The 27,292-nt window shown below is 47.6% G+C and overlaps 1 protein-coding gene across 13 annotated transcripts in view; it reads right to left on the bottom strand.

The window, feature by feature from the left end:
• The window catches only part of Ltbp2 (latent transforming growth factor beta binding protein 2), a 103,369-nt gene that overhangs the window by 71,441 nt on the left and 4,636 nt on the right, over window positions 1-27,292 (bottom strand). For all 13 annotated transcript variants that reach the window (XR_003846535.1, XM_029554389.1, XM_029554390.1 and 10 more), the window contains exons 2-3: window positions 23,712-23,782; window positions 8,942-9,191 (exon numbers count right to left, since the gene is read on the bottom strand). Coding sequence is in view for 12 of the 13 variants with exons in the window: in XM_029554389.1 (XP_029410249.1) it covers window positions 8,942-9,191; window positions 23,712-23,782 (321 nt within the window). In the remaining variant the exon portion in view is untranslated. The remainder of the gene's footprint in view (window positions 1-8,941; window positions 9,192-23,711; window positions 23,783-27,292) is intronic.

Raw genomic sequence — 27,292 nt, 5'->3', positions numbered from 1 at the left:
CCCCCCCCCCCCGCCCCACCGCGCTTAGATTGTTGTAGGGTAGATAAGTAGGGACATTGAACTAAAGGATGTGGGCAGATATGTTACTGGAGACCTGGGCCTGGGCCTCCCTTGGCTATTGGAACAAGACATCTGCTTGTGCTAAAGGAGGGTTACTGCTTTCAGATCCAAGGACAGGAACCCAGTTGAGCTGAATCAGGCTATAATGAGACTTGTCTTAACAGTGTCTCCTCTGGCTGGTATCCCAGATAACAGGTGGATGGCTGAAATGAGGTGGTAGACTCTTTGGGAGTCACATTTCTCCCAACACAAGCTATCTCAATCAAATACATATTCTTCCTTTAATGCAGTTTTCATTTCTGTAATTTAATTGATCCAAGGTCAACCTCAGTCTGAAAATATTAAATGGGAAATGCCAGAAATAATTTATGTTTTAAATTGTGTACTATTCCAAAGAACATGATGAAATCGCTCACCATCCTGTTTTATACTTGTGAGGATGTGAGTTGTCCCTTTGTCCAGTGTTTCTACACTGTATATGCTACCCCCCACACCCCCGCCCACCCCAGTGAGTCACCTAGTAGCTGTTTCAGTTATCTGAACACCTGTCATGGTATCATAGTGTTTGTGTTTAAATGACCCTTATTTTGCTTAATCCTGGCCTGAAGTTTAAGAAGATGTGCAGGCAATTCAGATGTGCCAAAGAGAAGCCATGAGGACTGGGGAAATGGCTCAGTCAGTCAGTGCTTGCCACCCAAGCACAAGAACCTGAGTTTGATCCCCAGATCCCATGTAAAAAACATCCAGGTATGGTGGCATGTGCTCATAACCTCAATACTGGAAATACAGATACAGGAAGATTCCTGGAGCTTGCCGGCCAGTCAGCCTTGTCAAATAGGTAAGCCCTGGGTCCCAATGAGACTGTCTCAGAAAAACCCAAAGCAGACAGCTCCTGAGATATGACACTCAAAGTTGTACTCTGGCCTCCACATATACAAACACATATGTGTACATGCACCCGACACATACATATAAAAATAAAAATAAGTCATAAAGTGCTTGTGCTAGATAGCTTTAGTTGTTAACTTGACACACCTGGTTAGAGGGCATCTCAGTTGAGGAATTTTCCCCATTGGACTACCCTGTGGCCATGTCTGTGGTGCATTTTCTCGATTGTCGAATGATGTGGGAGGGCCCAGCCCACTGTGGGCATGCCACCCCTGGGCAGTTGGTCCTGTGTGGTGTAAGAAAGCAGGCTGAGCATAGGGCAGGGGAACAAGCCAGTATGGCAAGAAATAGCCGGCCATGGTGGTACATACCTTTAATCCCAGCACTCAGGGAAGCAGAGGCAGGTAGATCTCTATGAAATGAGGTTAAGCCTGGTCTACATAGCAAGTTCCAGTTGGGGCTACAGGGATACCATGTCTCAAAAAAGAAAAAAGGTATGTGGGAGTAAAAATGTAGACACTATCTTTCCTCAAAGAAAGGGTGCTGGCAGGGTATGACCTAGCTGGGGACTCAGAGGACACTGCTTCCCCTCAGTTCCAAATTCCTGCAAGAGGTTCTGATACAACCTAACACATGTGGGTGGACAAGTGAGGCGGGGGTCAGGGCTGAGGACCCATCAGGAAAGTCCTGTGTGGGCAAAGGGCTGGGAGCAAATGCTCAGTAGCTCCAGAAGTTTTGATTTGTAATCTTTGTTTTCAAGACTTGGGGTTTTTTTCCCTTCAAGAAGCACTCAACTTCCTTGAATTTTAGACCTTTCACAAATATTTTTTTAGGAGAAATATGAAGAAGAAGAAAAAAACCCTCTACCAAATGCCTGTCCCAGCAACTCACTTCCACAATGAATCATGAACACAAAACCACAGCTATGTGGCTCACAAAGGAACTATGTGTTTTCACATTTCATTATTGGAAATCATTTAGCAATTTTCACTGTCATCTCTAGACAGACAGACGGACACACACACAGATGCCCCTCCAGGTCCTGAAGGCAGGAGTCTTATAAGGTGGGGTTTGCTTACCACCCATTTCCCCCTTTCTCACCCATTTCTAGGAAATTACCCTGTTCAGCTTAGGCCTCTCCCTTAGCTCCTCCCCAGAGGCAGAGTACTTGTGCATGTCTTCAACTGAATGTGAATGGTTGCAGGATGATGGGGAGGAGCACAGATCCAATGAGTTCCACAAAAAGAAACAAGTGTGTTTCAGAGACTTTTTTTCTTACAGTTACCTTAATGCCACTCGACTTTGCTGAAGTAATTTTCACCTGGGAAGTGCTCAGTGGCTTTTCTGGCAGTGCCAAATGAACTAACTGATGGCAGATTTACAGATGGAGCAACTGGAAAAACTACTGGGCCCATAAATCAGAAACTTCCTCCACATACCCTGGAAGGGATGAAACCTGATACAAATTTGAAAATCTTGAACTCAAAGGAAGACAACCCAGGGCCTGGGAAGCCTCCACTGGGACTTTGAAGACGTGGACCCCCTGTGCACTTCCACCCAGACTCTGTGTCACACACGTGCACCCCCAGAGCTTTGAGTATCTTTCCTTTTCTCTTGCATCATTGCTCCCTAACCTCTTCTTTCCAAATGGAAATCTTGAAGGGTACTGCCTTTCTTTACTACTTTTTCAAGTCCAATGCTGAAAGCGGCATATATATCCATGCTCTACTGAGACCAGCAAGCACCCCTTGCTGTCACATTGGACTGTGTGGAATACAACTGTGATTCTCACTGCTTTCTGAATTTTTCTGAAACCCCCTGGAAGCCCACCTAAGCCAGTCTTCTGTAGCTCCCAGGTGGAAATAATTGTGCCTGCATCAGCTCACCTACTCCAGAGGCTGTCCAGCAAAATGTGTACAAATGTGGGTTGCCCTCAGCTTCCTCACTGTGGAGAGGCAACGACAGACCAGCCTCCTCACAGGGGCACTGTGAGGGCGGCTCAGTGTGCTGGATATCTTCTCCCTGCCCCTGCAGTCCACAGTGGACCCTGGGAGTCACCTTCACCCTGCCTACTAGCCAATGGGAACCTCAGCAGGAGATCAGAGGGCAGGAAGGTAGAGAGTAGAGGTGCCATCCTCTCACAGCCTCAGAACAAGCACTGCAGGTTGGCTCTGGAGCAGCCCTGTCCTGAGGCTGTACTACTCTGGATCCTAGCAACTGCCTGTCCCTTCAGAATTCACATTGCTACAGAGGTCCACAGGCCCTCGTCCTTCCCTTCCCCAGCCCATACCTTGTAAACAGGCTATACTAAACTGTCCCTACAGAGCATCCTCCTCTCCTGCTGGAACTCTGAGCCAAATAAGAAACACTACTTGCTATGGAGTACTGATCCCTGAACTGTGTGACTCAGCACTTTGTCCTGGGTCTGTCACCCATCAGCCCATAGCCCTGTGCAGTCAGCATTCGAAAGAGCTGTATTTTACACTGAGACTCTGGGAAGTGAAAAAATGTCCACCACATCCCACAGCTGGTGGGCAACAGAATCAGATGAAATTGTGGTCTGTCTGACTTATGACCCCTACTCTCAACCCCTGGGCCACAGCATCCCAAGTATCGGGTTAGGTGGAGCCCATAAAGTGCCCGACTTCCTCCTTAAGTCTCCTCAGAGGAAAGGTTAAAACCACAGCACACTCAAAACACCCACAGTCTTAAATTCTGCTTTACCATAACCCTAACCACAATCCTGTTTCAACCCTTACCCTAATGCCACACTAATAGCATCACTAATCTCACTGTAACCACAACTCCACTGTTAGAAACTAAATACCTCCCTAACCACATCCCTAGTCCTCCCAGTCTTAGCCCAAACAGTCACCACTGTAACCAGAAATCTAGACCCACTAGTAAGGCACAAGGAGCTCTGGGGTCCTCCCTGCCCTTCTGCTCCTGGGAGTTGCCTGCCCCCATTTATGCTCTAAGAACAGTGTAAGACAATACTGAACAAAAGACATTTGTGCAACATCCACTTCCTACATATCACTGAGCTGGTGGCTCTAATGATTGAGGGATCATAAGGAGCATCAACTAGCACAGTGCCTGAAACACAGCAGGGGTACAGTGAGTCCTGGTGGTGATGGTGGTGGTGACGATGATGGTCATCTGTAGCCTTCTCCCTCACTGAGCTGCTGCAGGCTGTGGGCAGGCAGGAGGCCAAACCGGAATTTGTAAAGGACTGGGCCTAGGGTTGGGCCCAGAAGAGTCCTTGCTATATAGTTTGCATCTTGACCATCTACCTAAGGTCCATGTGCTAAGGCGTGATCCCTAGGGTGGTGCTATTTGGAGTTGGTAGAACTTATGGAAGGTGGGGCCTAATTGGAGGTCCTTAGGTCATTGATGTATATGGGTGGGGGATATACCCTCAAATGGGATTTGGGACCCTGGCAGCTTCCTCTTCCTGTCTTGCTTCCTGGCCATGAAGTAGGCAACTTGTTTTACCACTTCACTCTCTACTATTCCCATCTGGCTTGCCAACCAGAGTCTAGAGCAATGGGTCTTTGGAGCTTCCAAAATTGCAAGTTGAAAATAAACCTTTTCTTTTTATAAGTTAATTACCTCAGGTATTTTGTCATACTGATAGAGAGCTAATATAATTCTTTTCTGAAACCAAAGCTAAGGAGGGGGCCTGAAAAGTCTCAGCTCTGAGAGATCTCTGGAAAAGTGAGGCACCCAGACTTTTTACCAGAAATTTTGGAGCCTCCTCTGGTCAGATGTCCACTTTTAAATTTAAACATGTGGAGAGAGAAGTACTACAGAAGAAGCATAATCTGCCTAGTACCCTCTGAGGGGAGCAGGGGAATGTTGGGGGTCCCTGGCCCCCTCTCTCCTGAGCAAGCCGAGGCTCACCTCACTAACACAGAAGTGTCTGCATTGGGTCAAGTGCAGCAAAAGGAGACTCACTGGCTCTGCCGCTTATGGAGAAGGAAGATACACTGGCCTCTACCTTTCTTACAACTGCTCCCTGAACCCCTAAGTCCCAGGGTCAAAGCCAGACTACATGCCCTGGGCTACATCTGTGCAGAGCCCTGTCTTTTTATAATTTGCACAAGTGCACTCCAAGGCCAGTCCTGCCCTACCCAGGGCCTGAATGCTCTGAGTCTCAAATATCTGTTAGGTTGGGCAGATGTACCCTAACCTCCAGAAGTCCCTTCTTCTTTCAGAAGAGCCTAGAGAGAAATCAGTGGCCTAGCCCAGCTGGAGCAGACCGCCTTGAAGCAACAGGCTTTGGAAGACAGCTTCCTCTCTCCTCACCTCTTCTGAAATAAGCCAAGTCTAGAATCACACATATAGTTGCAATAGGCTGAGCACTGCACAACTCTTGGGATATCTGTCCCAAAGTCTGTTATGCAAAAGACATCCCCTGATATTATTGACTCTAGGAACAGAAAGGTCCAGTGCAGACCGGCCTGTTGCCCTGCTCTGTCTGGATGGAACAGTGTTTCCAACTTCCTGGTCACCCTAGGTATCTCTGTTGGGCAGAAATGTGCTAGGGTCAAAGGGCTGTCCAGAGACCTTCAGGTGGCCTATCTACACTTCCAGAACTACCTCCCTGAAAACAGCAAGGAATGGGGGCATAAGTGGTAAAGAAAGTTCTCAGCTGAAATTTAAAACAAAACAAACGAAACAAAACGAAAAGATCTCTTCTCACAAAGAAGTAAATAAATAGTAGGGGGTCTGCAACTTTGGACCTGGGAAAATAAACCTTTTCCACTTTGGTTTCTCTCATGGGTCTGGTGACAACAATCCTGTTATAATAACCATACCCAAGTCAGTTAAAGCCACTCCTGGCAGATCTGCTTGCCACACCTCCCCTTGGACTGAATCTGAGTCCTTACTTTTCCCTCGACCATATATCTACATGAGTACACACACACACACACACACACACACACACACACACACACACACACACCCCTCACCAATTCTCTACTCTCCATCCAAGTCCTGATGGTAAAAAGACGCCGCCCATTGATGACTAACACATACTGAATACTAGTATCAGATACCACATTAAGTGCCCTGCTCACCTGATGTCGTCATTTCATCCTTTAATACTCCTGGTAACCCTCCTGGTAATCCTGGTAACCAGTAGTCCAATGGACACTATTGGCTCGGCTCAAAGGGATTAGGATATATTCCTAATGTCATACAGCTGGTGAGTATAAACACAGAACTGAGGCCAAGGATTAGTTGAATCCAAAGCCCAGGTGCTAACCGGTGGTACTGGAATGTAGTCCACAGACCAGCAGTATCAGCACCATCTGGGATCACATAAGATACTTACTCCAGACCTGTGGAATCAGAAGCTGTGTATCAAGTTCCCAGGAGATTAGCATAGAGGACGTGTACTGATCTAAGTCAGTTTTCCACAGCCCCACTTGTCCCCATTCTTGTAATCATCCCTATTTCTCAAGCCCCTTGCCTCAGTTGCTTCCTAGGTGGGCCAGGCCCTCTGCCCAATCTTGGAAAGGAAGCCTGGACATAGGGCTTGAGAGGGTCTCCAAGTCCCACAGGCAGCTCAGGCTACAGCTGGACAGCAATGCATACTGGTCTCTATAGGCCTCCTTCCCTCTCTTCCACCTCCAGGACACATTTCCTGGCCTCTGCCTAGTTCTTTTGAAGGGACTTTTATCATCACCATTCCTGTAGTGCCGCCCCTCCCCAGACATCTCACCCTCCTTCCCACTCCTAGAATGTCCTCTGTGTCATGTCACTCCTTTGGACATAAATGGCCTGTCCAAACTGCTATAAGGAAAGAGGCCAGCAGCTGCTTGAGAAAGCTGGCCAGGCCCACAGGAAATGTCTAACACCATCAAGTATGTGGGACTTGGCCTCTCAAAGCAAAACACAGCTGGGTGGGCAGTGGCTGACAGTGGCTTTCCCAGATTTCATGTCATGGAGGCCTCAGGGCAAAGTGGCAAGAGATTGGCCTGGAGGCTGTAACTCATGAGTACATCACAGTAGTCCCTGGCTGAGAATCCTGTGAAAGTCAAGGAGGATGGCCCCACTGTGGGTCAAAGACCTTACCCAGGACCTTGGCCTCCACTGCCTCTTAGACAGGGAGACAACATCTCTAAGTATTGAACATCCGTAACTGATACTCCTCACTTTGCGGCCATTCACTCACAAATTGATTGAGCACCTACTATTGACCACTTACAGTGTGTCAGGCATGGTGTCTGGTTCCAGGGACAATGCATTCATGACCAAGCAGGACACCATCCTGTCAGAGAGCTCCTGGTCCAATGAATAAGGACCTATCCCAAGGCAAAGTGAAAAGTACTACAGGGTAAAGCATGGCCCTTGAGCTGGCCTCTTATAGGTGCCTTCACACAGAGCTCCCTACATGGGATTTACAGCCTATAACTATCAGAGTAAGGACCTGGCTCTCCCCCGAAAACTCACAGCCAATTCCAGAACCTCTATGTTGTCCATCTAGCCTGGTTTGTCCTGTCGCCTCAGTGGCGTTTTGGGTAGTGTCTGTGGCTCCAGGCACAGGGTGAGATTCAATGCCAGGTGGGCCTATTTGTTAAGCTAACTATCTGCAAGTCATGTACCTCGGAAGGAGCTAGAAAAGTTGCTGTCTTCCAGGGTATGGCCCAGGTAGTCTAGCTAATTACAGGGCTCAGACCCTCATAAAACATGCCAGTAAGAAAATGCTATGGGGCCAGATAGCAGGACAGAAAAGACTTGGGGAGGCTTTGGTGGGACTGGGCTTTAAAGAATGGGGAGAGTTGGATGGACTAAAGGTGGGGTAGGGTGTCAGATGACTCTAACGAGAGAGAGAGAGAGAGAGAGAGAGAGAGAGAGAAACTTGCCAAACAGCGTGGACATGCATAGGATCAGTACATTGCCAGTGAATAAATTCCACAAGCCAAAGGAGACTTGCAGGGGGAAAGTCCAGCTGGAAAGATTCTGCGCCCTCCCTGCCCTGGCTGTCCCTCAAGCTGGCATTTGCATGTACCATCACATAGGCCTATCTGTCTGGTACTCACCACCTACAACAGAGTATAGGTATGACCAGCCCCTTTGTTCTGTTCCTTGTCTGCCCCAGCATCTGCAGGCCTTAGACACAGATGGCTGTTGGGCTTTTACCTTGGAGCTCCCTAAGCCTCAACTTGAGCTCATCCATCTTTTCTTCCTGCTCTTAGCTGCCCTTGGAAACCACTTGCTTGGGTGTTCAGGGTCCTGGCACCTTGCCACCTTAAAGTAGTCTGCCTGCTACACCCACTTTCAGAGTTGCTGGGCAGCTACCACCGCCTCTCCTTTTCCTTCTTCCTACTCAGCGGGTCTCTCTTGACCTTCCCTGCTAAGGACCTGACCTCAAAGTCAGCCTCCTCTTGGGTTCTCTTGGCTCTGAGAGGGCGAATCCATTTTCCCCTTAGTTCAGCAAGACACGGTTGCAACATTTCAAAAAGAACTTCCTAAGTAGAAGCACATGGAAAAATCAACCTGAAAAACCCAAAGCAAAACACAATCCCCTAGAAATGGACCAGTTTACAAAGTTCAGATTTCCTGTCCTGAGTTAGAAAATGTCTAGCCAGGTTGGCTAGCAAGCGAGCCAGGGACCATTGCCTGTCAACTGCCTGTTCACTTTTATTCCGTTCTCTTCCTTCATGCGTACCTTCTCCTCCTTCAAAGGAGAAAAGCGAATGGTGAATGGACAGAGGGGTCTTTCTTTGGTGCAGGATGTCTTCCAACATCAGAGAGGACACTAGGGAGGAATATAGAAAGGAGATAGAAGAGGAGGAAGATGGGGAGGAGGAGGAAGGGGAGGAAGACTTATAAAGAGCTGACACATGCACCTGCTGCTGTTCTGAACACCTTTCTTATATTCACTAATTTAATCCTCACAAGTCCATAACATAGGTATTAGCCTTGTACCCTCCATAGTGATGAGGAACAGTCCCACCCACCCCCAACCCAGGAGACTTACCTGGCTGGTAGCAGTGGTGGTGGTACCAATGGCTGTGTTCTGGCTATGGGACCGCTTCTGGCCTCACTGCTCCTGTGCAGGCTGGGTGCCCCCTCCACTGAGTGTCTGGGCACCAGCTTAGCATTCTGGGGGTCAAATTCCTCCTCAGGAATAACCTCCTCGCAGCGAGCCCCACGGAAGCCAGAGCGGCAGATGCAGAGCTGGGGCCGGCTGCAGGAACCCCGGTTCTGGCAAGGTGGCTGGCACACGGCTGAGGAGACAGAGAGAGATCGATGACAGCAGGGCCAGATGCCATAAGGCCATGGACCACCTGCCACCATCACATCAGAGGAGCTTTTGCCCCAGGGAGAGAACCTTGCCTGGTCCTTAACTGATATGAGAACCCTAAATCCTGGCCTCTGAAGGTTCCCAGGACCATATCTCTCCCTGCCACCCACCTCCAGACAAGTACAGCTTTGAGTTTGGGAGAAGTTACAGAACAGCCAGAGTTGTCCAAGGGAAAAACCTTCGCTTTTGTCAGCTTGCCTTCCCATTGCCTTCCCACATTAGCAAGCTCCTCTACCCTGACCATGTCTTGCTGTTGGGTGCATCTACTCTGCTGTTGCTGCCGCCACTACTGCTGCTGTTCTTCACTGTCATCAGAACCCAAGATGGACTGAAGACCAGTGGTTCTCCAGGAATCTTCCAGGCCTTCAACACCAGACTGGAACTAATGAGACATCCTGCCTCATGGACTGAACAGCTGTTGGGTTCTCAGTCTCTTCAGTGTAAAGACATCTGTTGTTGTACTACCCAGATCATATCATGTAAGCCAATTTAATAAATCTCCTTATAATGTATATTCATTCTATCAGTGCTGTTCCTCTAATACACTCTCCCAATCCTACCTTGCCCATATCATCTCCCATTTAGAGATCTTCAGTGGCTCCCCAATATCCTCAGAATACCAGTACACAGACTAGCACTGAAGACCTCCCAAGTCTGATCCCCTAAGTCATCCCACTCTGGCTGAACTTGCTTTCTGGCTTTCCCCTTAACCACTCACCTAAGTGCTAGTATTCTCTCAAAGCCACTTCTCCATCCCTGATGGCCTACCTTTCAGCAGCTACCTCTTTTAAATAATAAGGAAAAGTACTTGTTAGATACGCCACTGATTGGGTTCATCCAGTGGATGGGCTTTTTATGCCTGTGTATCAAGGTCCCCACCTATACAGTCAGCCCCTTAGAGTGCAGTGATTGTCTCTGTATCTTTGGCTCCAGGCATGTGCCCAACAATAACAAATCATTATACTCTTCACTCTGGCAGCTTCTTTTAGTGGGTGTTGATAATATGCTAGACACTGTGTCTTGCAGACTCTATGTCTCAACAATACTTTTTAGCAGGTGTGATTAATTCCTATTTTACCCATAATGCCTCTGAAAGTCAGGGAGGTTAAGAGACTTGTCTAAAGTCACCTAGGTAGATAATAGAACTAACACTCACATCCTTGACTAAATAGCTCAGCCCCACTCCTTGCCACCAACTTCCAGTACAGCTAGCGTGGCTCGTCTTCCTACTATAACTAAAGATGTTTTGAGATCATTTAACACATCACAATTTGCCTGTAATGTAAAACAGGCTTACTAAGCCTTCAGCTCCTTTTGTGGCCTGGCTATATAGCTTTAATTCCTCATGACCCTTGCTTGCCCTTGACCCAGACACAGCCCAGAACAGTGTATGAATGTTTGTATGCTTTACATATCAAGCACTGCCAACCACTAGATATTCCTTAGACCTATCAGAGTATCTTATTTGCGTTTCAAGCAACAGATGGGATTAAACTGAAAATGTTTATGGTTGTGTGTGTGCTGACCTAGATCAGTAGGGATCAGAAAGGACAAGGTCCTCCGATAAGGGCCCACTTTTACTTCCCCATTTCATGCTGGATATACTGTTTCAATAAAAGAAGAAGGGGGGTCCCTGTTCAAGAGCACAGTTCCAAGAGAATTATGAAGGAACAGGTTCAGAGCAGTTCAGGTCCCCTTTTGGCTAAAATGGATGCTAAGAATCAGGCTGTCTTTATTTGTGCATAGTCATAATATGGCATCACATAGTTATGCCACACCTACCACCTCAGAGCCCTGGCCTAGAGCTGATGATGAGACAAAAGGAATTGTTGGCTTCAAGTGAGCCACCAAAAGGGTCCCTGGAAGCCTAGCCCTGGGAGGCTGCACATCCCAGGTTACCCCTGGTGAGAAACGGAGACTCCAGAACCCCTTGCCCTTCCAAAGTCACACAGTAAACTTCAGATTATAAGGTACAATATGTGCCGGTTCATGCATTCATTTAATAAGCACTTTCAGAGTGCTCACTAGGTCTGAGGCTTGTGATAGAAAAAAAAAAAATCTCTAGTACACTTACACAGAAAGCAGGACACATTGGGTCCATGGAATAAGCCAGAGCCTCTAAGCTGGGCTGGTTAAAGGAATAGTCAGGGAAAACTTCCTGGAGTAGGTGATGCTGACTAGCCATGCAAAGAATGAAAAGATTGGGCATCATGTCTATCAAGGGTACTCAAGGGCCGGGCTGCCTAATCAGAGAATAGTAAAAGAATAGGGAAATAACTTAAAGATTCTAAACATGAGCTGGATCCTAAGGCCAAGGCATTTTCTTAAGTGCCTTGGTGCCCCTTTATAATAGGTCCCTAGCCCCCATGTAAGCAGACCATGCCAGAGAATTGTAAGCTGAGTCCTTCCCCAAACACAAACTGCCACCACAAGATTTTGGCCTATTGCCTGTCTACTATTCCCTCTGTCCAAATGGAATTGGCCCACCACCTAACCATCTACCCAGATCCCTGTCACCACCATCTCTACCATATATCCTGTCAACTGAGGCCAGCCTCGCAGAAAACTCTGAGGAAGCCATGTGTGCCCCAGGAAGGTCTTGGCCTTGTTTTCTTTTAGGAAGAGTGAAGCCATGTGGACCCATGCCTCTCTCCCAAAACCTGGCATGCATGAGAGGAGGGTCATGCAACTCTGACTCTGAGCAAGTTATTCTTGCTTCAAAGATGGCTTTTGATGTAAGATGGCCTAGCTTCTACCCTCCCCTCCTAAGTCCCAAAGACGGCCCATCTTTGACTTTAATAATAACATCATTTACCCTCTAGAAACTGGAGATTCCCAGCCCTGCAAGAGAGGCCCCTGTGCCTCTCTCCACTCAGTTCTGGTCCTGCCTTATTTGTTGATGCTTTCAACCAAGATCAGTGAGCACATTCTCTTGATCAGGCACTAAGAGCATAGAGATAAACAAGACCAGGACACACATGCCAGCTCCACTTGGTGGGAGTATTTACACTACTGGAAGGTCTTTGTTCAGCTGGGACTTCCATCCTAAATGAAGACTGTGGTTGGTACAATGAACAGCTCGTGGGAAATGAGTGATTAGGAGGTAAACTATGGAAATAGCATTTTATCTGTCTATAATATTATCGTAAATAAAAGTCTTAAGACTTCCAAACCAGCCAGATGTGTTGATAGATAAACACCCTCCTGGGAAGGTGACCTTTCCTGGTTTGCTGAGGCAGATCCTCCATGTTGGGAGGTTGTCCAAGGTTTTAAACCAGTTCTCACCAGTTTCCTAGCAACCTGTCTTGTATGTTTTTCACAAGTCTCAGCATGTAAAATACTACAACGTCTAAGTGTTTTGGTCAGAGCCAAGCACATGTGTTATGAGACTAGAGCATGAACTCCTCCCCACCTGGTGTACCTGTAAGTGTTCCACAATGGTTGCTCCAACTGCCTGTCTAAGGAGCATTCTGACAGTTTTCACTGGTTTGCTGTGTGATACAGTGTTCTCTAATAAAGGGGGCTATGTGTCTGTGTGTTTGCATGTTGGTGGATGCTCATGTGTGTGTACTGGTGCACGTGCACTTGTGGGCATGTGCATGTAAAAGTCAGAGGTTGACATTTGATCACCCTCCACCCTATAGATTGAGCCAGGGTCTCTCACTTGAACCAAGAGTGCCGATTTGGCTGGTCTAACTTGCCAGCTTGCTCCAGGGATCCCATCTTTCACTCCCAAGCACTGGGAATACAGGCAAACTGCTACACCTACCTGGCTTGTATGTGAGTGCTGGAGACAAAACTCCAGTCCTCATACTTACATTACAAGCACTTTACCCACTCAGTCATATCCTCAGCCCCCAAAATGGCATTTTTAATTAAAGGTGATGGCATGTAGTAGATGGTTTTTGTTTGCTTTTTTAATTTATTTTGTTTGTTTGAGATAGAGTCTCACTGTGTAGCCTCAGCTGGTGTGGAACTTGCATTGTAGACTAGATTGCCTTGAACTCACAGAAACCCACCAGCCCCTGCCTCTTAAGTGCTAGAATTAAAGACGTGCACCACCACCTAGCAGGTAGGTGTTTTTAAATTTTCCTAATATCCTCTTTTTAAACGAAATGAAAAGTTGGTCACTATACATTGGCTCTTTTGTTTTAAATTTTTATTTTTATTTATCTTTAGTGTGTGTATATGATGTGGTAGATGGTGTTTTGTGGTACATGTGTGGAGATTAGAGGACAATTCTGTTGAGTTGGTTCTCTCCTTCTACCTTTACATGGGTTCTAGGAATCAAACTCAGGTTGGTAGGTCAGTGTGGCAAGTGCTTTTACCTGCTGAACCACCTTGCCAACAGTTTTAAATATTTTTTTCTAAACGTTTTTTTTATTTATTATTTTTATTTTATGTGCATGCATGTATTGCCTGCATGTAGGTAAGTGCACCCATGTCGTGCAATGTCCGTCGAGATCAGAAGAGGCTGTTGGATCCCCTAGGACTGGAGTTACGGACAGCTGTTAACTTCCATGTGGGTGCTGGGATTCAAACCTGGGTCTTCTGTAAGAACAACTAGTGTTCTTAACCGCTGAGCCATCCCTCCAGCCCCAAGTTTTAAATATTTTACTAGAACGTGAAATCCAGTGACACTTTGAGAGGTGGGGGCAAGAATGACTGTGAGTCCTTGTATTTAAAGGCAACTAATAGAAAACAAATGATCACAGATTTCAAGGCAAGTATCAAAAGCAAATTGACCATCTTCAAATTGTCTGTGGCAAGAGCTTTTGCAAGTAGCTAAGAGCAAAACACTAAGCACCCGAGGATAGGTAGTTCCATGCAAGGCTGTGGCATTTTAAGAGAGAAAATCCCAACCCTGATGGACTGGCAAGTCTTCATGTTTTGCCCTTGGAGTTACACACACACACACACACACACACACACACACACACACACACACACGTCTCTAATGAATCTTTGATTATTGGAAAATTATCAGCATGATGCCAGTGTTTACCTTTAGCTCTCTGGGTATTGATCTTCACTAGAAGTAGCACATCCATCCCTTCTTTTTGGAGGACAGTGCCCTTACACAACTTGAAGGCTGTGCCAGTCTTCAGTCAGTCATAACTTGGACTCTTCTGGAACCCTGCCTTTTCCAGCCCTCCCTCCCCTACCACACTCCTTCCTCACTCAACATTAGATACGTGGAGAGTTCAGCTCCCTGGAGTTTGCAGGATGCCAAAAGAGAAGAAACAAACACTCCCAAAATTGCTTTGAAAGCAAGAAATGGAGGCATTGTTCTGCCAACACCCCCTCCTCTCTGGCTGTACCCCAACTACCCTCACTCTGCTCCAAAACAATTGAGCAAAGGTGTGCTCAGATTTTCCACACAAAACACCTACTTTGGGGAGGAGACCAAACTCAGACTGGGCAGGCCTGGGGGAAGATTCTAGAAACAGCTCCCACTTTGTTGATTGCTGCTGCCATCTGCTTAGAATCTCTGGTGGTTAGCTATGGTTCGCAGTAAGGTTTAGAGGTAGGAGATCCTTTGAGTGAACCAGTTCAACCACATCCTATTGTGTGACCTTGGGTACTTAGATGCCTCATTGGAGCTTCAGTCTTTTCTCCCATGAAACAAGGCTGCTGATTCCCATCTCAACAGATTCTGGCTGTGGACACATTTTGTGCTCTCTAAAGCTGCGCTGTCCAACACAGTCCAATACCACAGCCACTAGCACAGTATGTGGTTATTTAATGTAAATGGCCTGGAATGAGATGTAATAAAATTTAAAACTCAGCTCCAGATTCTCACTAGCTACATTTCAAGTGCTTAGTAGTCACTGGTGACTCATGGTGGCCATATTAAACAAGATGATGTGTGTGGAGGCCAGAGGATACAGGGCACATCATAGGACTTTCTAGTAGACAACACTGCAAAGCTTAAAAACATAAAACCAGGGCTGGAAAGATGGCTCAGCAGTTAAGAACACTGGTTGTTCTTGCAGAAGACTCAGGTTCGAATCGCAGCACACACATGGCAGCTAACAACTGTCCGTAACCCCAATCCCAGGGGATCTGACAGCCTCTTTTGACCTCCGCGGGCATTGCATGACATGGGTGCACTTACCTACATGCAGGCAATACACAAATACACATAAAAAAATTTTTTTTAATTAATTAAAAAAAAAAAAAACAGTCCAGGGCATGGTGGTGCATGCCTTTAATCCCAGCACTTGGGAGGCAGAGGCAGGTGGATCTCTGTGAGTTCAAGGCTAGCCTGGTCTACATATTGAGTTCCAGGACAACTGGGGCTACAGGGAGAACCTGTCTCAAAAAGACAAAACACTGGCCAGGCGTGGTGGTTCATGCCTTTAGTCCCAGCACTTGGGAGGCAGAGAAGGCAGAGGCAGGCAGATCTCCGTGAGTTCAAGGCCAGCCTGGTCAACATAGTGAGTTCCAGGACAGCTGGGGCTACAGGGAGACCCTGTCTCAAAAAGACAAAAAAAAAAAGACAAAACACACACACACACACACACACACACACACACACACACAACCATAACAAAATAAAAATCAGGCAAGATGGCTTTTGAACTTCTTAGTCTTTTCCCAGGGAAAAGTAATGTCAGTTGGGCCTTGGCTAATGAGATGGTACAGAGATAAGGGCTAGTTTCTAGTATCAGGTACAGTAGCATAGGCAGACAGCCTCTCCCGACCCTACGCCTAACTTCCCTAGACAGGACATTTCTTTTCTGTGTCCCATAGACACCTTTACCTGTGAGATGAGATACTGACTCAAGGTTCCCTAAGCTCTCTCCTTTCCTAAAATCTGCTTCCTAGGACACCAACAACCTCTCCCCTGTGCTACCTGATCTCTTTCTCACCCAGATGACTTTGCAGATATGATAGTTTCCAATTGTCCACATACTTGTCTCAGGCCCTCCCTGGGTACCTCACCTGAGATCCCACCTGAAGATTTCAGTTAACCTCTGGAATGTGCTTATGGGGACATCACCTATGGCCCTGATGGCAGAGACCCTGAGAATCCCTGTCTAGCTCACACACCCCCAGAACCCTCTGGAGACTAGTCCTTTCCACCCAAGCCCCATAACAGTTGCCTGTCCCAGCCTTGGGCCTGAGCCCCCAGGCTGTGGATAAGTCAGGGCTCCAGGGCCTTGCCCTGCTCCCACCACAGCTGTGCTGGGCCACTGCTTGAGACTGCTGGAAACAGCACTGGGGCTCAGAGGCCAGCCAAACACCAGGCTCCAAAATAGCAGTTGTGTTCACATAAAAGCCTCTAATGAGAGAAAGATGCCATTTTTGGCCCCTTGTATACTCTCTGCAGACGCTGTCTGGCAGGCCAAGTGGGCCTCTACCGTTTGGCAGCCGGAGGGGAGGAAGGGGAGGTGTGAGTCAGACTTTGGCCCCAGCCTCTCTGCCTGGACTACCCTGTTAATTGCTTTAACAAATGCTGAGATGCTGGGCCAGTTGGGGGCCCCAGGTCAGGGACTATGGCAGAAAGCAGCCCCAATTCCCACCAATCACAGCAGGCACATCTCACAGCCTTGAGGTCTTGACTAGGAGAAGCTAGAGCTTTGGAAGCCTGAGTGCCAACAGGGTCTCCAGAGGTGAGAGGATGGGAGGGAGATCAGGACAAAGCACCATCAAGGATGAAGGAGTCTTTTCCTGGAAAGCAGTTCCCAGGACATAGAGGACAGTTCTGTGACTGACATGGAGCCATCCACCCCTGGTACACCCAGCCATGGCAGAGCAGAAGCACAGAGGAAAAGCCACCTTATCGTCACAGACTGTCCGAATCCTAACCATGTGACCACAGGAGCCTTACCTCTGGGAACCTTGTGTCTTTTTCTAGAAAATGATTGAGTATTCAGTATTTACTGCTTGCCTAGGATGATAAAGAAGACACATACCATCCTTTGCTTCATGGAACTTCCAAATTAGTCAGAGGGACACACTAAACACAAACAAATGAACAGAAACCAGGATGTGAAGATATAGAGGCAACAGTCAAGGGGTAAGATCCAGAAAAACAAAACTGATGAGGAACAACTCTAATCAGGGATTGGAAGCTGTACCTCTGAGGAGGGGGGCATGGTGCAGAGGCTGGAAGGATGACAAGAGGCCAGGCACATGAGATAGTGTGGGGAGGAAGACAGGGAGAGAGCACAGACTGTCCACAAGGGTCGTGAGAAGCGAGACAAACAGAGCTTTGCAAGGGATGATGACAAAGCTTGAGTGAGCACGAAGGTATCCCAGATGCCCCTATGTGTCTAGAGATGCCACAGCGTAGGCAAGACCTGGCCAGGGAGCTGGCTCAGAAGGAGAGAAATTAAGAGCTTGCTTTGCAAATGTTGGGGCTGGACAGTCAAGGAAGCATCACAACAGATGTTAAGTGAGCAGCAGATTCAGGGGTCTAGCTAAGGATATCTATAAATCTGGACTCCAAGGGTCCAAAGACAACTTTTACATCTCCAAGAAAGCAAATCATTCTAGGAGCAGTACAGTGAGAAAGAAATGGGTCCTGGACTAAGTGCTGGGAAACCCTCTGTTTAGTAGCAGGTAGAAAAGAAGTGTCGTCAGGAACATGTGCATAGAGGACACACTGGTGTGTAGAGCAGACCAGGCACTCTGCTGGGGTCAGAGGACCCAGACCTGATTTCAGGAAGCTCCTAGCTAACGACATCTCTCAAATACTGTAATGGGCAAACAGTCTCATGGGGAGATATACTGCTTACCATAAAGAGCTAACATGCCTTACGTGACATGCTGGGGCCATGCCTCCTTAATAGTTGGGTCTCCACACTGAGGTTATATAATTTCTTTAGCCTCCTCCTAGAAAATCTCTCTACCATTGGTTTACTCAAAGATGAACATTCACAGACATAAGCTTCTGGTTCCTGGCAATTCTAACCAGTCAGTGAAGAAATGAAAATTCTGTCAGGTATGGTGGCACCCACCTATAATTCTAGCACTTTGGGGGCTGAGGAAGGAGGAGTTTTGAGGCCAATCTGGACTATAGAGTGATTTCTAAGCCAGGTATGGTGGCACCCACCTATAATTCTAGCACTTTGGGGGCTGAGGAAGGAGTTTTGAGGCCAATCTGGACTATAGAGTGATTTGTAAGCCAGTCTGGAGTTCTAGTGTGGGACTCTGTGCTAAGTGGGGCAAGGAAGGGGGGGAGAAGAAAGGAAGATCCTACCCCTGCCTTGCCCTATTTTCCTGGGGTTTGTTAAGCATTTAGCATAGTGAGGTCCCGAGATAACTGCTTTCTGTATATCACCTTCTTCTTCTAACTAGTATGGGTACTATTCTCATCTCTGACAAATGGGGGTAAGCGAGGCTTACAGTGGTCAACAACTTGCCCAAGAGCACCATGCTACTAAGTGATCAGAGCAAGGGTTTGAACTAGGGGATTCTGGCTCCAAAGTTGAAGCCTTCCCATTTGCTAGTCTACAGGACGAGATCAGAAAAACTCCTTCAGGGAAGCCAAGTGGAGTCCAGATAAAAAGAAAAACAGGATTGGGCTGGAGAGATGGCTCAGCAGTTAAGAGCACTGACTGCTCTTGCAGAGGACCCGGGTTCAATTCCCAGCACCCAGATGGTGGCTAACAACTGTCTATAACTCCAGTTCCACAGTAGCCAACCCTCTCTTCTGAACTCCATGGGCGTTGCATGACATGGGTGCACTTACACACATGCGGGTGATATATTCACACATAAAATAAAAATAAATAAAGAAAACAGGAGCAAATGCCCAGGTCTCTATTATCAGATTCCCCTAAGCACCATGGGGTTTCTGGAGGAGCTAACAGAAGCTGGACAGCAGAAATGGATCTCTTAGCTTAGCCTGGAAAAGGGACTGTACCATTCAGTCCCTTCTGAGTAAAAGATGCTATATGTTGTGAGCAGTGAGACAGCCCCCACCCTCAGAAATCAAGGCTGCAGTATAGAACACATAGAACATACCAGACCATGAATGAAACATTTGACCTAAGTTACCTCATTTGTTCCTTACAACTCAGGAAGGCAGTTATTATTATTAGTCACAGTTTACTGAGACATAGAGAGCTTAAGCTACATGTCCATAGCCACGTACCTGCCAAGTAGTGGACCTGGCATTTGAACCCAAATAATCTAGCTCTGGGGACAGTGCTCAAAGTACCAGCTAACAAACCATGTGCCAGTGTCTGCATAGTAGCTCATTTAGCAGGGAGTATGGTGGTAAGGATTGGTCCCCTGGAACCAGAGGCCGGATTCACATATAGTGAATCTCTGCTGAACACACTCCCTGGCTTAAACAATTAACCAGGCTCATTTGCAAAAGGCAAGAAAGATCAAATCTAGCTTCAAGGGTCATTGTATTAAAAATCACTACAAAGTGCTCAGGATATTCCCTAACACTGTAAGGGCCAGAGATCGTTATTGTTAACCCCCCAAAGACAGCTCTGTAAAGGTTGTCATATACTTCTATTTCTATTTTATGGTTGTCATATATTTTAGGCTCCAACTAAAAAAGGGGCTAGTTATTTGCCCAAGGATGCAGAACTGGAATTCAAGCACCCATCTCCTTGGCTCTTATATCATAATTCAAAGCATCTGCTCTAACCTTATTGCAAGAGTTCGGGGCTAGAGATAGGGCCCTTGTCAGCCACTACAAGGAATCTCTTTTCCTCCCCAGAGCAGCCACACACACTATGCCTTTAGATCAAGATCAAATGAGAAAGTCGAAGAGGTTTTATAGCCCTTTCCCTAGTCGGGTAGAGACAGGAGTAAGCCAGTCTGAGAAAAGTGGACAGTCTTCCAAAAACAGCTGCTACAAACAGGACAGTTGCCTCACATCCGACAGTCCTTCCCCTCAGCTGAGAGGCCTGGGCAGGCCTAGTCAGCGGCTTCCTCAAATACATAAACATATAAATCATGTGGGAGAGCTGGCAGGGTCACAGAAAGAAAGGCAGATACCAAGACCAAGGGAGGAGATGATGGCCCAACTCCAGACCCCACCAAGGTGGAAGGAAGAGCTGGAAATACAACAATGGGCACCCAGAGGCACAGCAGCTCCCCAAGTTCCAGTGACTTGGCAGGGAAGAGGAAGCAGGCTGGCCAGGGATCAGGAATGGCATGTTAGGGTCATTTAGGCTCGCTTCCATGAGGGAAGAGATAGACTAGGAATAATGGACAGCTGAGCCAGGACCAGTACTTTTGCACATGGGTGATGAATCAGGTTCTCAGCTATCTAGGGAGCCAGAGGAGAAACTAAGTCTCCACATGGTTTGGGGCCAAGGCTGCAGTGGGGTATGTCATACACTCCTTATCTGCTCTCATTTCCACCTGCCAGGAAGGCACCCCGCATGCATGAAACTGCTAGGACAGAATCTTGAACATTCCCTGGCATGGAAATCTCCCTCTAGCCCCAAGGGCAGCTATGTAGAGGGGAGAGGGCAGTGCAAAGCCACTGGGGAAGCAGAGAGCCAGCTGTCAGGGTGTGGAGCCAAGAGCCCCACATTCTACACGGCTCTGGGTCGAGCATCCAGGGCCAATACCCCACTGCCCACGTGGTTCACATTAGGCTCATTAGCAGCAAAATAGCAACAAGAAAACAGTACAGGGACCAGCTAATTAGCACACAGTCCACCAGCGGGCAAGCCAGCCCACTTCAAATGGGGAAGGCTGACCCACTGGCAATGCCCTCCGGAGAGCTTCCAGCCCAGAGCCTGGTCCTGGGAGAGAGGGCATGGGAGCTACAGCATAACAGGGCTGGGCAGAGAAATAAGATGGGAGTGGATACCAGCACGTCCTGCAGCAGTACCCTCTGAGACAGGAAGGTACACACAGGCTGGGTCTGTGACAATCTGCACTTACCCAACCTCAAGTTTCCAGTGTTGAAACTCTAGTCTGGCAAAGAAAAATGATGGAAAATGACATGTGAGTTAGGAAACAGCCTCCAGGCCTGGAGGTCTGAGTGCAGCCAGGCCCAGACCCCTCCAGCAACTGGGGAGAAGCTGTGAAGCTACCCTGCTCCAGTAGACCTCAGCAACACTCTACCAGCCAAAGCCTCCCTGCAGAGGCCAAGCTCTCTAGAACATACTATCCTTCCCCAACTTCCAACTTCAGATCCCTCCCCCAACCTCCAGAGTCCCCAGGGTACTGCTTCTCAAAGTGTGGTTCCTGGCCCAGCAGCCCCAGCAGCCCCTGGGTGCTTGTGGGAAGCAGTCTCCAGCCCTGCCTCATATCTGCTAATCAGAATCTGCTCTTTAGCAGGATCCATGAAGATTTGTGAGAATGTCCAGAGGGGAGTCCCTTCTGGTAGTGGACTTCAAACTCTTCTCCAGCGTTTTCTGCCACAATTACAATCATCTAAGGTGCTTTTTAAAAAATGCTAGTGCCTGGCCCTAGCCCTGAACTTCTGCTTAGCATAAAGCCATTGGGTCACCACTCCCCTGGTTTCTCTGCCCAAGGGAGTGGCTTGGAGCTGATTTGGTTTCAGACTGTCCACTAATAAGATGAGGGACCTTGAGCAAGATGCCACTTCTCCAAAGGTCACATTGTTTACCTTTTAAAATATGAGGGAAGGCTGGCTCAGCTGTAGAGCATTTATCTAACATATGAGAGGCTCTATGATTGATCTCCAGCACTAAAAGAAAGAAAGAGGCTGGCTACAGTGGCACAGACCTGTAATCCTAGCACCTGAGAAGCTGAGGCAGAACAGTCATGAGGTTGAAGCCAGCTAAGGCTACATAGTGAGATCCTGTCTCAAAAAGAGAGAGAGAAGAGAGTTTTCTCCCCAGCCTTGCCTCCAGTCACAGAGGGGCTGCATTCACCCATGAGGGTCCCCACTCATCCAGGTTCCTTGAAAAGGAAAGGGTGCGTAGGCAAGATACCCACTAAGTTTTTGTCTAGAGGTCCTCAGAGCTACATCTGCAAATAGTAAAGGGGTCAGAGCCATGAGACCCAAGGCAGAGTCCCAGAGTTTAATCATTCCTGTCACAGCCCTATCATATCACCATCTCAAGAGACCCTGGAAACCAGAGATGAGGGTACTCAGTGAGAAATACCGTGCCTTTTGTCACACACCTGCACTTTTATCTGTGAAGCCCTTATATGAGAGGCACCTGATGTTCATCCTTGAGGGAAGACAGGGAGCTGGCATGACCAAGGCCTTGCAGCCAGGGTTGGTCCTGGCAGAGGTAGTGGAAGGTACAGGAGAGACAATCAGACAGAGCTGCTAGGAAGCTGGTGTGACCTAAGAGGAGGCCTAGGATGCAAAGAAGAAAGATCCCACAGGGTTCCCTTAAACCCCCATATCCTATATCACCTGTGGGAAATGCCAGCCTCGGCTATTGTTGGGAAGGACTGAGTCAGGGGCTCAGACCACCTGGATCCCAGCCAGCCCCTACTGTGTCCTTGGCCATGTTTCCTAACCAACCACAGCCTTAGTGTCTTCCTAGGTGGGGGCAAGTGAATGTATACTTCATGGATTACTGAGAAGCTTAACTGGTATAATGTCTGTGATGAACCCAGCAAAGTGTTGGGTAATCATAATGTTCAACTCTTCACTAGTAGCAGCTCCAGCAAGTATCCTACCATCCCCAGATCCCCGATGCAGTGTGAGGTCCAGAATATAAGACCTGATACCTGGCAGCAAGGCGTAAGAAGCATCCTGGAGCCAGGTTACTGGAGTTCCAATTCTACTTCTACCATTACATAGCCAGGTAAGTCTCAGTTTCCTCATCTACCAAATGAATAGTCCCCCAAAGGGTGGGTTAAATGCACGTTGCATAAAGTGAGTACTACATAGGTATTGCTCTTGTCATTGTTACTACCTCTGACATTATTAATGGAGGTTGAGCACAGGCCATGGCTCTCTCTACCCTTAGTAGAACACTCAACCTAGAGATCATGCTCCTCCCTTGATCTTTGGTCCCCAGACAGCTAAGAGGACTTTTCTTTTTCCCATCATTTAAGTCAGCCTGGCAGTCTTCAGAGTAATCTGAGGGAAGACTGTTCCAGACAGGTTCAGAGCCTTATCTGATTATCCTAGTACCATACCTACCCGACAGGCCAGGTCTGCAAGGCCAGATGTCAGGGCAGAAGTGGACTCCCATAGCACATAACATGAATGGTGCCCCTGAAGGCTCTGGGGACAGGTGTGTTCTGCAGACCACAAGCATGTTTAGAGACATAAGGGGGTAGGGCACATGGGTACCAACACAGTAGGGCAGCAGGAGGGAATTCACAAGTTTAAAACATGAGCAGGAATTTGCTTTGAGAAACTGTTTCTAGTTGGAGGCACCTTAAAATCTCCTTGCCACTATGGAGACCAGTTGCATCCTCAGGAGGAGGCCAGGGAAAACCTGTCTATTCCAGGTCCTAGAGTCCTCAGCTAAACCCATCTCAAGAGCAAGAGGGGCAGATGGGACAGGGGGGCACTCACGTTTGATACAGTGGTTGGTGCTGTTTGCTGTCGTCCACCCTGGGCAGCACTGTCCCCCGCAGACATTCCTCCTGTGGGGTCACCAGAGCAAGGTCAACACATGGATGCTTAGAAATGGGACTAGTCATACAGCCCTCTTCAGGCAGGGCCTAGGGAAATACTTGGAGGCTGGGGAGATTGTCCCCATTCTACAGGGAAGTTGGTTGGCCCAGGAACTATGGCTTGATGCAGACCTAAGTTGAATCGTGCCTCTGCCATTCTCTGAGAAACCTCAGTGTCTCCATCTGCACAATGGAGATGATAGTTCCTGCCTCACTGAGTGATTGTCATGATCAAAGGATACACCGGTGTCTAACATCTGATACAAAGAAGACCATAAGGAGCGAGGTGTGGTGGTACACCTGTGATCCTAGCGCCAGCAAGAGTTCTAGGCCAGCCTAGGCTGTGTAACATGACCCTGTCTCAAACAACAACAAAACAAAAACAGAAAGTAACAAAGACAAGTTGGTAAGCAAGTTCAGAGAGCTTCGGTCATTTGTCAAAGCCACATAACCACCAAGCACCAGAGCTAGATTCAAACCTCAAACCAGGGTTGGCAGGGTAGAGTGTAGCTTAGTGGGAGAGTGCCTGCCTAGTGTGCTGGAGGCCCTGGGTCCTCTCCACAACAGGGAAAGCAAACAAAAAAACCTGTGTTGGCCCAACTCTAAGCCAGGTTCCTGCTCTATAATGTCTCTCATCAAAAACCACACAATATGTTCTTTGCCCTACAAATGTTGACAACCCCAAGGGAAGTTGCATGCCAGTAGTCTTAAGGATATACAAATGTGTTACCTTCTCACAAATGTAAACTAGGAGGAGTAGCCTTGTGTAGGCCCATGCACAATGAGACTGAGTGCTAAGTGGGAGGCTGAAGGAGCAGGGCTCTGAGGTCACTTCTATGGTGACAATTGTTAGGAAGAGGGGATGTGACAAAGCAGCCTCTGCTCAGCAAGCACACTCTTCACTTGGGAAGGTTAATGACATGTGGTTTATGGGGGAATGCAGTCCCCCCCACCTACCTCTGGGTGTTGTCCCTGAGGACATCTTCATGAGACCTTGACCTTTGGACCTGGGTGGGGCACTCACCTCACTTGCCCAAACTTTGCCCTCAGAATCTGGTGAGTGCCATCACTCCAAAAGGTTCTCCAGCCTTAGCACCTGCAGACCCCAATGGCTGAACAAGGGTGACTGCCAAGAAGGGCCTATCCTGGAGAAGACCTCTGGGGTCAAACCCCTTAAGCCAGGCCAGGCTTCCTGGCCCCATCAAAAGAGGCAAAGATGAAACCGGAGGTGAGTGGGAGGGAAAAGTATGGAGGCCAGAGGCTGGAGTGGGTGGCCATTCCTCAGATCTTTGGGGCCAGGATGACGAGCATCTGGTCCCGCTTAGGAGATTGTTTGACATTTGAGTGGACCCCAAAGCTTGTGTGGTTTTGGGAGTCATACAAAGAATTCAAAATAAATTCCTGCAGCTTGAAAAGGCTGAAGCCCATTCCTGGCCCTTGGGCCCAACATCGTGGGGAGCTGCCTCCCAGGGAGCTCCCAGAATGTCCTGCTGGCCAAGAGCTCTGTCTCTCTGGTTACTACCTTCAGCACCATTCTGGTTCCATGAAGTCTTCCTCCCATCAAGGTCCAAGTCACCAAGCCCCAAATAGAGGGCTGCCAGGGTTTTTGAGCATATACCTGGGTAGAAGGGAAAAGCTGTCCACCCATTTGGAAGTCACTACCCCTTGTAGTAGTGATAGGGCCTTGCAGGAGGCTGGAAGTTCTTTGAAACATATTGCATGCACCATGAGAACCCAGACAGCACAGACAGAAGAGCACACTTGACTGGAAGGTCAGAGCACTAAGGCCAGCCGAAAGAGGCCCCTTGAGCCACTATCACCCCAAAGTCCTTCAAGACAGTTTTATAGCTGAGGGTAGAAAGTCAACAGCCAGACCGGCCTCACCTGCCCATAGAAGAGAACTGGGGGATGTCAGAGCCACAGCAAGGACAAGCCAGAATCAAAGGCTGCCAGGAGAAGGGGCAGGATGGGGCTGGAGGGTGCTTAAAAGAGACTCAGGTACTCAATGGGAGTTTCTAAGAGTCCCTTCTAGGCCAGTACTGGGAATATTAGAAGCCATGTCTTGTGTACAGGCCCAGCCAGGAGAGATCAGCTGGGAGATGACCATTCTGGGGTCTCTGGTAGCAGAATAAGTAAATGAGCTAGCTGAGCTGGGGATTCACTAGCTCTGACTCCCCAAAAGTTACCCTCCTACCACTCAGAGATCATATGAGCCCAATCTTCCAGGTGACAGTACTGGACCAACAACCCAATGTCCAGAATTACATTTGGCTCATAGCCTGGCATAACCACTATTCTACCTAAGACCAATCTGATCAAACTGGCCCTTCATTGAAAACCTCTCACAGCTCTCCACTGACTTCTCCAAAGTCAATATAGCCCCCACTTGCCTCTACAGTCTAAATGCCCCCATCACCTTCCTCTGGTCTCTATAATCATCCACAACCAAGGGTGGTGCTCCTCTGAGGCTATAAGCTTGTCACCATGTCTCACTTTGATACCTCCCCTTGAGCTATTCCCTCTGCTTAGAAAGTTTCTGTCTCTTGTTTGCTAAATGAAATCTTCTATATACTCCCAAGACGTCCAGCTCAGACATTACCTCCTTTGTGTACACCTCCCCTGACATGCATCCGACTGCTCCCAGGACCCACTGTGATCATTTAGTGCTAGTAGCTCAGGCCACTGGGATCCATGCCTCTGTCTTGGTATTCTGAGGGTTCTTTCCTTTTCTCTTTGCCACTGTAGACTAACACAGTGCCTGACACATGCTATACACTGAATGCTTTGATCCACCCAATCTAATTCATCTTCAAAAGTGGGACAAGCAACACTGAGAGTAGGAACAGGGATTTTAGGGCTACGTGGTCAGGAAACTCAGCAGTGCTGAATCACATGTCAAGGAATAGATTCTCTGTTGGATGATTGTTCTAACCTAGTTAGGCCAGTGAACAAGTCTCCATCTGAGACTAGGTTCTCATGCCGGTTCCCACCCCAGGACATAATCAGTTCTCTTCTCCATAGAGAGAACATGCTACAGGGTTGACCTTCCATGACAAGAAACAGTGTCTGACCAGAACTGAAAAACATTTTGTTTTCATTGCAATATTCCTATAATTTTCTCTTTTTGACAAGTAGTATTACTTTTAATTTAGGGCAATGATAACAAAGTTTCCTTTTAATTATGAATTTATTTATGTATGAAAACTGAGTCAAGCTCTGTTTGTAATGGCAAAAAAATGTAATTCATCTAAACATCCAGAAACAGGAGGATGAATAAATAAACTGTGGTATATTTAGACAAAGGAACAATACACAACAGTCAAAATGAATAAATTTGGGCTAATTATATTATCATAATTAAATCTCAAAAATCTAATGAGGAAGGAAAAACATTGCAGGAGGAGATTACAATATGGTATCACTTATCTAAGCTTAAAATATACAAAACAATATTGTGTATTTTATGGATACTTGGATCTG

The sequence above is a fragment of the Nannospalax galili genome, unplaced genomic scaffold (genome assembly GCF_000622305.1).
Source record: "Nannospalax galili isolate Female #2095 unplaced genomic scaffold, S.galili_v1.0 scaffold24, whole genome shotgun sequence".
Classification (NCBI taxonomy): Eukaryota; Metazoa; Chordata; class Mammalia; order Rodentia; family Spalacidae; genus Nannospalax; species Nannospalax galili.
Note: the sequence above shows the minus strand (reverse complement) of the source record. Positions and strands in the feature narration are given on the sequence as shown.